This window comes from Lagenorhynchus albirostris, chromosome 10, assembly GCF_949774975.1.
Source record: "Lagenorhynchus albirostris chromosome 10, mLagAlb1.1, whole genome shotgun sequence".
NCBI classification, from domain to species: domain Eukaryota; kingdom Metazoa; phylum Chordata; class Mammalia; order Artiodactyla; family Delphinidae; genus Lagenorhynchus; species Lagenorhynchus albirostris.
This window is the reverse complement of record NC_083104.1, coordinates 63,578,720-63,593,552: the sequence shown is the minus strand read 5'-3', so window position 1 is coordinate 63,593,552 and position 14,833 is coordinate 63,578,720. Positions and strand designations below refer to the sequence as shown.

Below are 14,833 nucleotides of genomic sequence, written 5' to 3'. Positions count from 1 at the left end.
TGCCGGGAAATGTAGTTCTAACAGTTTAATGAGCGGCTTTCCGCTGAAAAGACTGGATTTGGAAGGTTTTAGGCAAGATGGGGAAACCAAGCTGGAAAAAGAAACTGCACGGTTGCTTGGGTCCTGGCCCCGGACAGCCTCTCTTTCATTACTCGGGCATAAGCTGCTGCACGGGAGGGCGGGGCCAAGGCCCGCGGAGGCCCTCAGTGGCGAGCGCGCCCTCAGTCAAGATGGCGCCTAAAAGACTTCAGACCTGGGGCGGCGCTGATTGGATGAGGGTTGGAGAACTTCCGGGAGTTCTCCATCCGATTGTGGGACAGCTGAGAAGAGTTTGCACGTGTATCGTGGTTCGAGTGGACTAGATGGAGACGGTCCCCAAGCTGGGCAATAATGTCCCGCCCAAGAAAGACAAACTTCAGGGCAAGAAGAAGGTAGAGACCTCCTTGGGGTGGAAGGGAAGTTTTTAGCTGCGGGGTTGGAGGGGCGGGGCGAGGGGCAGCGCACTATCGGGGATCCTGATCTGCCGGCAGAAACCGCGGCGATACTGGGAGGAAGAGACCACTCAGACTGCTGCCGGAGCCTCTCCAGGTCCACCTCGTAAACGGAAGAGGAATCGAGAGTTCCGCCCCCAGAAGCCAAAGAACACTCACAGCACAAAGAAGTCTCGGATCTCCAAGAAGCCCCAGGTCCCGAAGAAACCCCGGGAACGGAGGAGTCCAGGGCCTCAGCGGAGCTTGTCTGGGGTGAGCCTGGCACCTGATAGGGTGGCAAGGCAAGTCGCCTTGTGCTTGAGAGTACGAGGGTTGGGGTCAACCTGAGCCTGTTTCCTAATTGCCTCCTCTCTGCCCCAGGCCCAGGACCCATTTACAGGCCCCGCCCCCGTCCCTGTGGAGGTGGTTCAGAAGTTCTGTCGCATTGACAAATCCAAAAAGGTGAGGACCAGTCGGAGAGTGGGGAGGGGTTGCAGGCAGGGAGTGTCTGGGTGAGTTGGATGGAGGCGGGGCCAGGTGGCTCTCCTGTGACCCCTATATCCCTTGGTTCTTCTCCCACTCCTTCTCCACCAACGATGTTGTAGCTGCCACGTTCTGAGACCAAAATCCGGAGCCGACTTGAGGCGGCTGAAGCTCAAGAAGAGGAAATAAGTATCAAAGCTGCTCGTTCTGAGCTGCTGCTTGCTGAGGAACCTGGGTGAGTGGACCCTAATGTGGGCCTCCCCAGCCCCTGCTTTATGGGGCTCTCATTTCTCATTTTTATCTTGGTACACCCACTTCATATTAGGAAGCCTTAATTCATCCCTGATGCTCACTTGCAGGTTTCTGGAAGGAGAGGATGGGGAGGACACAGCAAAGATATGCCAGGCTGACATCGTGGAGGCTGTGGACATTGCAAGTGCAGCCAAAGTGAGCCTGAGGATGGAAAAAGGGCCAATGGGTTGATGGATGCAGAATAAGATGGGAGTGGGGACTAGAAGAAAAAATTACCAAAGGGAGCCAATTATTTCTTTTTTTTCTTTTCTTTTTTTTCTAGCATTTTGACTTGAACTTGAGGCAGTTTGGACCCTACAGGCTTAATTACTCTCGAACTGGGAGGTAAGGAATTCCAGTCACTTCAGTCTTGCTCATCTCAGCCATACCAGTGTGTGTCTGGGTTGTTGATGTGGGGAGGGTCTTGTGATTTGCTTGCATGTGAGGGTGCGCATGTATGGCAGCATCTCTGCTCTCACCTGGAGAGAAGGAGCTGGAGTGGGGCAGACGTCTGAGCCCAGGTGCCCCCCTGAACTGACACCCTGCCTGTCCTCCAACTCCAACAGACACTTGGCTTTTGGAGGGCGCCGGGGTCATGTGGCCGCCCTTGATTGGGTGACAAAGAAGCTCATGTGCGAGATCAACGTCATGGAGGCAGTGCGGGACATCCGGTCAGTGGCCTCGGTTAGCAGCGGTGGGGCTGAGACAGCCCATCCCTGATCGAATGACAGCCAGTGACTCCCTTTCACGTTGTACTGTTACTCCGCTCCTCCCAGGTTTCTGCATTCGGAGGCACTGCTTGCTGTCGCCCAGAACCGCTGGCTTCACATTTACGACAACCAGGGCATCGAGCTCCATTGCATCCGCCGCTGTGACCGCATCACGCAGCTTGAGTTCCTGCCTTTCCACTTTCTCCTGGCCACAGCTGTGAGTGGCTGCGGAGCACAGGGACCGGGTGGCAGGCCCTGAGAAGACTGACCATCCTCCCCTGGGGCCCCAGTAGAGGAAGGACAGAGGGCAATCAGGACTCATTTTCTCTCTCTCTCTCTCTCTTAGTCAGAGACAGGGTTTCTGACCTACCTGGACGTGTCAGTGGGAAAGATTGTGGCAGCTCTGAATGCTCGGGCTGGACGGCTCAACGTCATGACTCAGAACCCTTACAACGCCGTCATCCATCTGGGACACAGCAATGGTCGGTCCCTGGGTGAACTTTGAGCCTGACCATCCTGTCCTACTTTTCCTTTCTTTTCTTTTTTTTTTTTCAGCTTGAGGGATCTTAGTTCTCCGACCAGGGATCGAACCTGGGCCCTTGGCATTGAAAACTCTGAGTATTAACCACTGGACCGCCAGGGAATGCCCCTGCTTTTCTTCTATATTTGCTTTTAACGGGTCCCTTCAGGTTGCTCCTCTGCTTCCCTCTCTTGTTACTTCTTGGCCTTGAGTCCCCATCTTTCCCAGGGTTAATCACCTCAGCACCCTTTTAGTAACTAAAGTTCTCCTCTGATGCCTAGGGACTGTGTCTTTATGGAGCCCAGCCATGAAGGAGCCACTGGCAAAGATTCTCTGTCACCGTGGTGGGGTCCGGGCTGTGGCAGTAGATTCTACAGGCACGTAAGTCACTTGTTTGGGCCTGAGGTGCTGGGGGGTGAGGGGCGGTGTGTGTGTCACAGCTCAGCAGAAAGGAGAGGAGGGGCACAGACGCTGCAGCCAATCTGCTTGGGTTTAAATCCTGGTGTCAGCCATGTCAGCGAGCATGTTAGGTGACCTCGGTGTACCACACATTGTCCTCACCCTGAGACTGGGGATATGAGTGTCTCGCTCAAGGGCCGGAAGACTTTTTCTGTAAAGAGCCTGATAGTAAGTATTTTAGGCTTGTTGGCAATGGGGCATATCTGAGTGATTTATGTAGGTCCTTAAATAACAAGAGGAAACACAGGATTGCAAATTTTTAAGCAATGAACTTAGAAAAATAATTGAGCACAATATTTTTGTAATACAGGTCTACTCATGGGAAGAATTGGATTCCTGTTTTTGAGAATAACATTTGGTTTAATTGAGGTTGAAAGTTAGTGTCCCAAATCATCCAACCCAATTGCAAATGTTTATCTACAGATGCCGATCTGTGGAGAGATTTTGGTACTTGAAATGCTCTCAAGTGAGATGCTTTACGTGGTGTCAGTCTTGACCACAATACTGTGCTGTCTTAGCACAAAAAGCAGCCACAGAATAAGTAACTGAATGAGTGTGACTGTGTCCCAATAAATTTTTATTTGTAGATGCTGACATTGGAGTTTTCAAATAATTTTCATGTTTCAAAATATATTTCTTTTTTTAAAAAAAAATAATAAAATAAATAAATAAATAAATAAAAATATATATATATATTTCTTTTGATTTTTTTTCCCAACCACTTAAAAATGTAAAAACCATTCTTCACAGCTTGTGGGCTATACAGAAATAGGTGGTGCGCTGGCTTTGTGGCTCATGGGCCATAGTTTGCCAAGCCTGGGGCTTAGCTTAGAAAACTGTTGTAGGCGTGAACGCGAGTTAAGGCCTATGGAGTTGATCATGGTGCCTGGTGGGTAGGGAGCGCTGTATTTCATCATCTTTGTCAAAGACGATTGTCCTCTTTAGGTCTGGCTGGTGATGTGAAGGGTTGGGGGTGGCAGGTCTGCTTTGAATTTCCGCCTCACGACCACTGTGAAGTCCTGACTGCTTTTCTCCTCCAGGGTCCCTCCAAGGTCTGTTTCTCGCCATTCTCAGTGTCTCACAGTTTCTAGCCTCCAGTTCTTCCTCCTTCTTGTGTGTCCTGGGTGTTGATGTCAGAATACTCTTTCCCACATGGCTTTCCTCCTTTTACACCATTGTTCAGGAATCTTCTACATTAAGTATTAACTCCATAACCTTACTTTTAAGTTGTTTTATAGAAAATCAGGAAGAAGAAAAGCCCAGTGGCTACCAACTTATGAAAGCCTGCCAGATGCTCACGCCTCCTGGGCTCCCCATAGTTGTGTCTCTGTGGACAAGTGGTTTGCTTCTGCCCTGTTTACTCCATGTCTGTGCCAGTCTGGTGCTAGGACTGTCAGGGGGCCTGTCCTGAGGTTTTCTGCCTTCTGTGGGCCATTGGACCTGAGCTGGACTTGGCCTTCCCCAGGCTGCCTGGGTCAGCTACTCCTGTGCTCAGGGCTCCATCAGTTCCTTCACGGAGGTTTGGTCAACAGCCTGACACCAGACGGCTCTGGTCCTTGGTCTTAGGCCCACCCCGGCTTAGCTCTGGTCCTCCTCAGGGGTGCCTCAGACCAGCCACAGGGGCTCCAGAGATGAGGCTGACTGTCGTCCTCAGCTGGCTTTCTGGAAGCTTGCATTATGATTGGATTGGACTCGCAAAGCTGAAGTGTTTCTTGCAAGTTCAGTAGCGTGGTAGTGTGGCCTTGGATACCCATCTGGCCACTGGGTGGGCATTTGCACAGGGGATCCCAGAGCTCGGCGTGTTTGGGGCAGGAGCCAGCGTGTGCTCCTCAGTTGTTGGCTCAGTGAAGGGTGTGACCCTGTGTCCCAGGAGCCCTCCATAAGTCCTGGTTTGTGCTGATGGCCTCTCCCTCGGGTGGAGCTGGGTCCTGATTGTCTTGTCAGGACAAGTATCCAGCTGGGCCTCTCTTCGGCCCCATCACAGGCCAAGTCTCTGCTCAAGTAGGAACTCCTTAGTGTCTTCCTCCTGGGTTCACAGCCAAGGCTAAGAGGAGGGTCTTTGGCTTCTGGCAAACATACATCCCCTGGCCTGGCTGGTCCCCCTTCAGCCTCCCTGAGGAGCAACTTGAACATCAATAGAAACTCCAACCTCAGCAAGTAAATGACTTGCCTGGTACATGCTTCCTTGAGAGGATTTGGTCACCAACCTTGCCCACCCTCCTTCCAGGGAAGGGGGCGGGGCAGGGCCCTCTAGTGCATCACTTCCTTGCTTCCTAAGGAGGTTTTTTCAGGTCCATGCAGTCTCCATCTTGTGGCCTGTCGTTGCCGGAGAGCAGCTTTGGGAACTATCTCCCGTCCGACCTTCAGGAGCCCCTGCAATTTGTCCCCTCCTGGCCTTCCTGGCCATATTTCCCACCAGCCTGGAAAACAAACCCCTGCTTCCATCTCCCTGTCTCCATGCTCTGATGTTAATTCATTTGTACCTGCTTATACACGCATCTGTTTTTTGTGCTTTCTTGAGAATTACCTAGAATGGCTCAAATCCCACGAAGCCCTCCCTGACCACTGCTGTGAGCCCTTCCCGCTGCTTACCGATGGGCTGCCTGTCTATGTGGTGGGACCTCACACCTGGGTGTAGATTGTCGTGTGTGTCCTCCCTTTCATTCACATGTCGTGAGTGGGTAAGACCACAGACACTAAAGACACAGGTCTGACTTGAATTCTAGCTCTGCCACTCACCCTGATTTCCTTTCTCTGAGCTAGTTTGTTTCTTCTCTGTAAAAGGGAAATGAAAATAGTACAGCCGCCTCACTGAGAAGAGGTGCGCGGAGTGTGTGGTGTGATGGTAGTGATTACTGTCATTATTGGTCTTCTTCTCCTCAACCAGACCTGATGCCTGGACTTGGCCACAGGCCTGCCCAGTAAGCTCATACTATGGATTAATCAGCCCCCCTTGCCCCCAGGCACATGGCCACCTCTGGCCTGGACCACCAGCTGAAGATCTTTGACTTGCGAGGGACGTTCCAGCCTCTGAGCGCTCGGACCCTGCCCCAGGGAGCGGGGCACCTGGCCTTCTCCCAGCGGGGACTGCTGGCTGCAGGAACGGGCGATGTGGTCAACATATGGGCAGGACAGGGCAAGGCCAGCCCCCCGTCCCTGGAGCAGCCCTACCTCACCCACCGGCTCTCAGGCCACGTGCATGGCCTTCAGTTCTGCCCCTTTGAAGATGTGCTGGGAGTGGGGCACAGCGGGGGCATCACCAGCATGCTGGTCCCTGGTGAGTGGGCAGGGCTGGGGCTCTTAAGTGGATGACCTTGGGATGGAAGCTGGAGTGGGCCTGACCCTGAGACAGCTGGGGGCCAGGGGCTTGCCCAGGCTGGAGCAGGTTCCTGTTTACAGTTCTGTGTTCCCTCCTCCCTCCAGGGGCTGCTGAGCCCAACTTCGACGGCCTGGAGAGTAACCCATACAGGAGCCGGAAGCAGCGCCAGGAGTGGGAGGTGAAGGCCCTACTGGAGAAGGTGAGGAAGTGTCTGCGTGTGGTTTGGGGCCGGGGTCTTGGGAAGAGTGGGCTTCAGCGGCATCTCTTTGGTGTCACCCTCCTGTGGCTCCTTACGCATTCCTGTCCCTCTGTGACACACCCAGGTACCTGCAGAGCTCATCTGTCTGGACCCACGAGCCCTGGCAGAGGTTGATGTCATCTCTCTGGAGCAGGAAAAGAAGGAACGGCTTGAGAGGCTGGTACGGAGCAGGCCCCCGAGGGCCCGGGCCTTCCTCACCCCACATCCTGTCCCCACCATGTCCTCATAAGTGCAGTTCCCTGCCTTGGAAGTCTGTTTCAGGTTTCACTCCTGTCCCCTCCCTCAGGGCTACGATCCCGACACCAAGCCTCCCTTCCAGCCAAAGCCAAAGCAGAAGGGCCGCAGCTCCACAGCAAGTCTGGTGAAGAGGAAGAGGAAGGTCATGGATGAGGAGCACAGGGTAAGTGAGCACTGGGGGATGGGCCGGGTGGCCTGTGGGCTATGCCCTCCTGCCACTTCTCACCTCGCCCCTTTCTCCCCACCCCAGGACAAAGTCCGGCAGAGCTTGGAGCAGCAGCCGCAGAAGCAAGAGAAGGCCAAGCCCATGGGGGCCCGGCCATCTGCCCTGGACAGATTTGTGCACTGAGCCAGGCTCCAGGGGTTCCTGGGAACGACATTCTCTCCCCAAGAGCACCTGTGGGGAATGACCTGTTCCCTGGAATGAGGAGGGAGCAGTGAGCCCCCTCCCCCACAGGGGGTGGAAAGCTGACTCCTGGGGGTTGGGGGAGAGGGCTTGGTATTAAACAGGAAGGTGGGTTTTTGGATAACATGTCTGGATCATCCTGTGGACCTGTTCCCTTCCCACGTCCGGCCTGGGGCTGCTCTCAGACGCGAGAGGTCGTGGTGTCTTGCTTCTACCCTCACCCCTATCTTGTGGTCGCTGTGGCTTTAGTCTGGCTCTCTAGGACCTTCCTCCAGGGAGAGGCTGTCCTCCCTCTCCCATATCCCTGGAGATGTCCTTTCCATCCAGCAGGCTCTGGTAGCCTTCAGGTTCCCCAGGTTTGTGATCTGAGACTCCTGGTGAGGACCACACTGTACTCGAAGAGGAAAAGCGACAAGTTTATTGAGGGGCTTGTGCCCCTCCCCTGCCGTGGCTGGAGAGAACAACCCAGCATGTGCGGCTCTTCCTGATGACCATCTTTGGGGCTGGCAGGCAAGGCAGCCCCCTAGGTGTGTCCTGTATCCCTCAGCCTTCAGTGACAGACTGAGCATCTGGTGTAGGGCAACCAATCAGTTGCAGCCAGCTAGAGCCCCTGCCTTGGGCCCGGGAGAGAGAAGGTGGTGAGGGTGCTGGTTGGACTCTCAGCTCCTCACCCCTCTCCTGGGCGCTCACGCCCTCTCAGCTGTGAAGCCAGGCTATTACCCGGCATCGGAGGATGCCGAGGACTCCCTGGAGCCAGGAGCAGAAGGGTACAGTTCTTTCCCCGTCAGAGCCACCCACCAGCTTCCAGGCTTCCTGCATCTCCCAGGGGTCCAGCTTGTGGGATGTCAGCAGGAATTTCCCATAGCAGCACCGATCCAGGGGGTAGTGGGTGGCACCAGCCAGCTTGACACAGTGGGTTGGGGCGAGGCCTCCTCGTCGGGCACTTAACCCCACAAAGACATCCTCCAGTGGCAGAAGGGGTGCCCGGCTGGCTACCTTCAGTATGAGCTGCACAGCAGAAGCCGATAGCACATACCCCGTGCCTGAGGCATAGGGGGGAAAGGGGCCCCAGGTGGGAGGCCACTGTTTCTCTGATATCTGGTGCTTGCCCCCTGGTGTCCGAGAGGGGTGCACCCGCCAATGCACACGACCCAGGTACAAGAGAGGCACAGGCTGGCTCGCCAAGGTGGGGCCTCCTTCCCACTTTTCATCTCCAACTTTCGCCTTTCTCGGGGGCCCCATGCCCCTTTCCCATTGCTCCCAGCGGCCTCCTCGCCGGACCAGCTCTGATACCAGTTCGGGGACATTGACGAACACATCATCATCAGTCTTGAGGATGTAGCGGGCCACGGGGCAGTGTTTGTCGGCCCAGTTCAGCCCGCTGAGGGTCTTGAGAGTGAGGTTGCGGTAGGAATCCTGGAAAGCCGCCTGCATTATGTCCCCCTGGGCCGCTGACTCCCGCGCCAGGTCGTTCCCGCGCGAGCCCCAGCTGGGTTCTCCCAGCAGAAAGACAGTCTGCACCCTGAGCCCTCGGGCCTCGCGCAGCCGGCCCCACGAGGCCCGAATGGCGTTTCTCTGGTTCAGGTTATCCGGGGCCGTGCACACCAGGATTAGCAGGAAGGGCGGGGGGCCGGGACCGCCGCACGCCTCCTCGTTGGGGATCAGGAGGCGGGGCAGGGTCAGGGGCGGCCCGGGCGAGGCCGGGCCTGGGAGCAGGGAGGCTAGCGAGATGCTCAGCAGCTCCTCCCCGATGCCCGAGGGCCCAAAGAGCGTCCAGACAATCACGAGCAGCAGGGCGGCCAGGAGAAGGCGCCGGAAGAGGCTGAGGCGCATGGTGCGGCGCAGTCAGAGGGGACCTGGAGGGAAAGATGGAACGCGGTTAGAGGGCGGAGAGTGCAGCTCTAGGACACTTCGGTCCCTAACCGGCCACGCCACGGCTGGGGCGGGCGGAGGGCACGGCCTGTGCCAGCGCCCTACGGTGCCGGCGCGGGAGGCGGCGCGGCGGGGCCCATGGCTGCAGCTGAAGGGAGATTACCTTGTCGGCTCGGCCGCCGAGGCCTGCCTCCATGGCCGGCGGGTTTCCGCTTCAACAGTCACCTCCTCCGTCCGCGGAAGCGGCCTAGCCCCGCCCCTCTCGCTGGGAGGGCGTGGCGTGCGCGCCCCCGGGAACCCTGTCAGAAGCTTCGCAACCGCGCGGCAAGCAGAATGCAGAGGGGAGTGTGGTGTACAAGTGGGGTCTTCCCCGAAACTGGGCAAGAATGGAATTGGACCCGCGGGCCTCGGGCACAGCGGGCGAACGCTGTGCAGCCAGAACGGCAGCGGCTCCCTGGCAACAATGCGCCCCACCCCCCCCCGCCGCTCAGCTCTTCCGGGTCACCAAAATCAGCATCTCCCCCCAACTCTCAGAAACCTAGGGTGGTAAAGACCTGGAAATACTCGCCTAAGCGGCAACCGGCTAGGCTTAACTACCTACACAAGCCTCAACACCCTGCAAGACAATAGGGAGCCTAGTCTTGAAAATCGTGAGGGCTCCTCCTCGAGGATGAGCGTGTTGGTTGCCCCTTCTCCCACCCACCTGGAGAGCAGGGCACCACTAAGTAAAATGTTGCTTCCCACAGTGGGGAGTGGCAACAGCATAGCTTTAACCAAGACCAAGGACACTGTCTGGGCAGCTGAGTGGGGAAATCAGGCAGGAGGGAAAATGACCAACAGGCCCCAGTGTGAGAACATGTTCCCTATTAGTGTCTCCAGAAAAATGCAAAGAACCATAAAGAAGGAAGCCATAACTGTATAAACTATTTATTAACAGACAACGCCCACAAATTTATTTCTTCTTGGACACACCCACGGTGCGGCCACGGCGGCCTGTGGTCTTGGTGTGCTGGCCTCGTACACGAAGTCTGCAGGTGAGAAAAGAGAAGGGTTACAGGTCTTACACCATACAAACGTCTGGAAAAAGAGCATGAGAATTCCCTGGGAGTCTAGGGACAGGCAGAGATGAACCCCCGCCCCACTCACCCCCAGAAGTGGCGGAGCCCTCGGTGGGCCCTAATCTTCTTCAGTCGCTCCAGGTCTTCACGGAGCTTGTTGTCCAGACCGTTGGCCAGGACCTGGATACAGAGGAGATGGTGAGGTATGCTTGACCAATTCTAACTGGACACCCTGCTTTTCTCTAATCTCCCCCATCTTAATACACACCTGGCTATATTTTCCATCCTTCACGTCCTTCTGTCTGTTTAAGAACCAGTCTGGGATCTTGTATTGGCGTGGATTCTGCATAATGGTGATCACACGTTCCACCTGGCAGGCAGGACAAGGGTCAGGTCCAGATGGTCTCCCCGCCCCCTCCCCATAGGCCCAACCCCCAGCCCCCCTTCCTTGTCCTCACCTCATCCTCAGTGAGCTCTCCTGCCCTCTTGGTGAGGTCGATGTCTGCTTTCCTCAACACCACATGAGCATATCTTCGCCCCACACCCTGAGGAAAGGTTTCAGAGTCGGATGAGTCTGATTTTTTGGGTTTCCTTTGTAGACCCATGATTCAAAAAGCACAGAAAGGTAGGTCCTAAAATAACCTAATGCCTTATACTTTTCCAGATACAAAGCCTAATCATTAAAAAAGTTTTTTTCAGAGGCAGGGCTGGACCAGAGAACTTGGGGCATATACCCCTTGAAAGCAGAATCTTTTTTCCCCACTTGCCCAGCATACGGACATAGTGTAAATGCTGCTGTTCAGACAATACAGCAGCATCCAAGAATGGCACCTCCTCATTTCTGCATCGTGGAGAATGAAGCTGATGTCCCTCAGAGCTGATGTAGCACCAAGGCAGCAAGATTAGGGTATTTTGAATTAATAGGGTTGATTAAGGGGTAGGAATGTCAGTTGCTCACGATGTCTAAGGGCGACGGGCCATGATCCTTTGGGCAGGTCACTGCACGATCAAAATAAACAAACACTTAAATCAGTGGCATCATATCACCACCACCACTGGTACTCCTTGCCACCTGAATTCACAAGCCAAATTGACTTGGATAGTGAAGGACTGTGTGCTGGGTTGAATAGTGTCCCACCAAATATATGTCCATCCAGAACCTCAAAATGTTACTTTATTTTGAAATATAGTTTGTTAAAATGAGGTCTTACTGGATTAAATCCAATGACTGGTGTTCTTATCAAAGGAGAGGACACAGACACAGAGGGAAGAAGGCATGTGATAAGAGGCTAGACACTAGAGTGATGCAGCTGTAACACAAAGAAACCAAGGATGTTTGGCATCCAGAACTGAGAGATTAAGTTTCTGTTGTTTGAAGCCAACAAGTCTGTGTTACAAGGGCCCCAGGAAACTGAAATAGATGGCATTTCCTTTCTGTAAGAAAGTGACCAGGAAGTCAAATTACCAGATTGATTTGGAAGAGACTAGGATCTTAAGTCTCTCTCAAACTTTCCCTTCCTTCTATTTTTTTTTTTTTTGCGGTACGCAGGCTTCTCACTATCGTGGCCTCTCCCGTTGCGGAGCACAGGCTCTGGACGCGCAGGCTCAGCGGCCATGGCTCACGGGCCCAGCCACTCCGCAGCGTGTGGGATCTTCCCGGACCGGGGCACAAACCTGTGTCCCCTGCATCGGCAGGCGGACTCTCAACCACTGCGCCAGCAGGGAAGCCCCTCCTTCTACTTTTAAGTGTTTAAAACTTTCCATTAACAAGTTTTTAAAAAAGTTGCTGTCAAGCTAAGATTTTTGAAAGCCCTATTTAGATACTGGCTTGCCAACCTCCTAAGTTAGACCCACAGATCCCCTTTACTCTGCCCCAAGCAGACCACCCTTATTCTCTCCATCCAGAAGAATACACTACAGGAAATCATCACTTTCTCATCTTTGTAGCTCAAGGGCCTGGACCTTATAACAGAAGAGTTGATACTAACTTCATACTAGTCTCTGAAACCCAGTCATTGTGACCAATTCCAACCCCCTCCATGTTTCCAAACAATCCGCAGACAACAGTTATCATCCTGATTTAGAGAAAGAGCAGAACAACCAGCCTTAAGGAATATTCATAGCCAAAGTGGACAAATGGAAACAAAACAACAAAGGGATCATGGCACAGAATAACCTTGCAGGTGTGTATTACCTCTCAGCAAATACCCTCTTCTGCTTGTGCCAACTTCAATACTTCACCTTTCCCTGGCCAATTAACCTTGCTCCTCTAACTACATTTTTTTGAGGAACCCCTCCTTATACTCAACCCCCCTCCCCCGCAACTTTCTTCCAATTTCTAAGTACTACCCCGCCCTACATTCCAGATCATTAACAAAAGACCACCTGCAAAGGTGGTGGAGCAACAGGGCTCCCATACACTTCTGGTAGAAAGTGTAAACTGATACGACCACTTTGGAAAACTGTTTAGCAGTATTTACTAAAGCTAAACATATACATGTCCTATATACCTACCAGAAATGTAAATGGATGTTCTTTAAGAATGTATATGTACATGTACTAGAACATTTGTAATAGCACTATATGTAATAGCTAAAAACTGCTCCCCCCCCCCAAAAGACCACCTGCAAGCTTCAGTTGTCTCACCAGAGGAAGAGCCAGCAAAGGCTGACTTTCCACACAATTAGCAACGGCCCTAGTACCTGTCTATATCTAATCTTTCCCAGTTATAAGTAGGGCATCAAGTTAATAAAAAGATTTATCAAAATACTCATTAAGTATCGGAAACTGCTTTGGTTAAACTGTTTTAAGCTGACTACAAAGGTTGACACATACTTAAGCTAACAAATAACAAACTAATTAATTTCAAAGAGGCAGAGGAAGGGTTTAACAGAAGTATCCTACTAACCATGCTCACCTTTTATTTTCACTATCTCACCTACAGCCTTTAAAAAGGGAACAGGCAACCTCACAGATACAGTGGGCTCAGTTCCAGACCATGCCAAACAGTGAATATTGCAATAAAGGGAGCTACACAATATATTTTGGTTTCCCAGTACATGTAAAAGTTATGTAATCTATTAAGGGAGTCAATAGCTTTATGTCTCAAAAAACCCCATACATACCTTAATTAAAAGATACTTTATTACTATAAAGTGGTAACCATCACCTGAGTCTTCATCAAGTCTAAATATTTTTGTAATAGTAACACCAAAGGCCGCTGATCACAGATCACCATTAACAAACACAGTAATGAAAACGTTTGAAATCTTGCAAGAATTACCAAAATGTGACAGAGACACCAAGTGAGCAAATGCTATTGAAAACTGACTTCCTTGAGACAGGGCTGCCACAAAAAACACATTCTTGCTAAGCACGATAAAATGAGGTAAGCCTGTACTGTATTCCACACTGCCTTACTAGTTTCACAGAACAGAAGGCAGCAGTCTTCATATGTACCATTTAAGTATGAAAGCTGTGCTCCTCGAATTACAGAATGAAAAAGTAAATGCGATGGATCTTATAAAGAAAAGCTTATGATGTACTGTTTTAAATTAACAACCTATCTATAAAATACTTATAATGGTGTCCTGTCATGACATAGTGACACCTCCCATCTCCCAACTTAGAATCTCTCAGCATTTCTACTCACCCTTCAAAATGTACAATAATCCAATTCCTAGGATATACACATTTCCCAGGAAGAGTTGCTGTTATGATGCACTGGGGGAGAGCGGCAGAAACCAAATCTAGCACGGACCTTACAAGCTGATTGATGGCTGATGGTCCAGGAAGTTTTTAGTGAATTCAGGTAGACAACCAAACCCATTCTCCATCCCCTAGGTGAAATACATTGGCTTGACCTGAGACTGTTCTTTGGCTTTTATCACTTACCTTTTCGGGCAAATATTGTTAAGGGGTTAAGGGAACTAGTTGCACTCTTAACTATTCTTTTTTTACCCAGCAGATGTGGTGATCTGGTTGGGACTTCCTCCACCTTGCCTTAACGAAAGCTCAATTGTTAACAACCCAAGTTTCACTTACAACCCAAGTAGTCCTTACCCTACTTTACCTTAATTGCAGTGATGGCAAAGGCAATTTTCCGCCGCCCATCGATGTTGGTGTTGAGTACTCGCAAAATGTGCTGGAACTTCTCGGGGATTACTAGAGACTGACAGAGATTCGGGGAGAAATTAGACACCGTGAACTACTATTAAACTGTAACCTCAAACACGAGCGTTAAGCTTGTCACACAGAGAGCAAGAAGCCCCCGTCAGGTTTTCACGACACAACAAACTCCTCAGTCCTGCAGACAGCAGGAGCATCAAGTGTTCAGGTTTGGAAAAACGCAACCTCCGGGAGGAAGCACGTCTCCTGCCCGTTCCCAAAGTACACTCTGAGTGGCGGAGGCCGGAGGGCCCCACTCACGCCCAAGCCTTTCCAGCGCCCGCGGAATGACTTCCTCCGGCCCCACTCCCCAGAACTGGATGTCTTTAGTCGTCCTTTTCCAGGGGTGCGATCCAAGGCTCCACACAGAAAGTTGCAGGCCCCCAGAGTAGGACATTTTCGGCCCCCTGACAGCAGACCTTCCTTGCCCCGGTTCCGATGTCGCCAGATCCCCGTACCGATTCCAGTCTTACCATGGCGGCGGCCCCAGCGGCGGCGTGTAGGCCTCCAGTGGAAGAGAGAGCGGAAGTGACGTACCAGCACTATATCACTACCCGTCGGAAGGGGCGGAGCGATCTTGAT

The 14,833-nt window shown here is 52.4% G+C and overlaps 3 protein-coding genes across 3 annotated transcripts; 1 reads left to right on the top strand and 2 right to left on the bottom strand.

The window, feature by feature from the left end:
* Positions 1 to 55: 55 nt before the first annotated feature.
* WDR46 (WD repeat domain 46) lies at positions 56 to 7,278 on the top strand. Its single transcript, XM_060162569.1, has 15 exons — positions 56 to 431; positions 531 to 743; positions 852 to 932; positions 1,076 to 1,188; positions 1,313 to 1,400; positions 1,528 to 1,589; positions 1,811 to 1,915; positions 2,021 to 2,171; positions 2,301 to 2,436; positions 2,756 to 2,855; positions 5,897 to 6,210; positions 6,357 to 6,451; positions 6,576 to 6,671; positions 6,798 to 6,911; positions 6,999 to 7,278. Exons 1-15 carry the CDS (start codon positions 363 to 365, stop codon positions 7,095 to 7,097), a joined length of 1,836 nt encoding a protein of 611 aa, XP_060018552.1. The 5' UTR covers positions 56 to 362; the 3' UTR covers positions 7,098 to 7,278.
* Positions 7,279 to 7,549: 271 nt separating this feature from the next.
* On the bottom strand, positions 7,550 to 9,241 carry B3GALT4 (beta-1,3-galactosyltransferase 4). Its single transcript, XM_060162574.1, has 2 exons — positions 9,190 to 9,241; positions 7,550 to 9,010 (listed from the first exon to the last, which is right to left on the bottom strand). Exon 2 carries the CDS (start codon positions 8,985 to 8,987, stop codon positions 7,851 to 7,853), a length of 1,137 nt encoding a protein of 378 aa, XP_060018557.1. The 5' UTR covers positions 8,988 to 9,010; positions 9,190 to 9,241; the 3' UTR covers positions 7,550 to 7,850.
* A 696-nt stretch (positions 9,242 to 9,937) lies between these two features.
* Positions 9,938 to 14,830, bottom strand: RPS18 (ribosomal protein S18). The gene is made up of 6 exons (XM_060162565.1): positions 14,725 to 14,830; positions 14,157 to 14,255; positions 10,543 to 10,629; positions 10,353 to 10,454; positions 10,173 to 10,264; positions 9,938 to 10,054 (listed from the first exon to the last, which is right to left on the bottom strand). The coding sequence occupies exons 1-6, from the start codon at positions 14,725 to 14,727 to the stop codon at positions 9,979 to 9,981; spliced, it is 459 nt and encodes a 152-aa protein (XP_060018548.1). The 5' UTR covers positions 14,728 to 14,830; the 3' UTR covers positions 9,938 to 9,978.
* Between the last annotated feature and the right edge of the window lie 3 nt (positions 14,831 to 14,833).

Excerpts from the sequence above, each read along its gene's own strand:
- B3GALT4 (XM_060162574.1), bottom strand. The coding sequence starts at position 8,987 with ATGCGCCTCAGCCTCTTCCGGCGCCTTCTCCTGGCCGCCCTGCTGCTC.
- WDR46 (XM_060162569.1), top strand. The coding sequence starts at position 363 with ATGGAGACGGTCCCCAAGCTGGGCAATAATGTCCCGCCCAAGAAAGAC. Across the intron at positions 744-851 it reads CTCAGCGGAGCTTGTCTGGG|GCCCAGGACCCATTTACAGG; the intron begins GTGAGCCTGGCA and ends TCTCTGCCCCAG. Across the intron at positions 1,916-2,020 it reads GAGGCAGTGCGGGACATCCG|GTTTCTGCATTCGGAGGCAC; the intron begins GTCAGTGGCCTC and ends CGCTCCTCCCAG.
- RPS18 (XM_060162565.1), bottom strand. Across the intron at positions 10,455-10,542 it reads GAGAGCTCACTGAGGATGAG|GTGGAACGTGTGATCACCAT; the intron begins GTGAGGACAAGG and ends CCTGCCTGCCAG. Across the intron at positions 10,055-10,172 it reads GGGCTCCGCCACTTCTGGGG|ACTTCGTGTACGAGGCCAGC; the intron begins GTGAGTGGGGCG and ends TCTCACCTGCAG.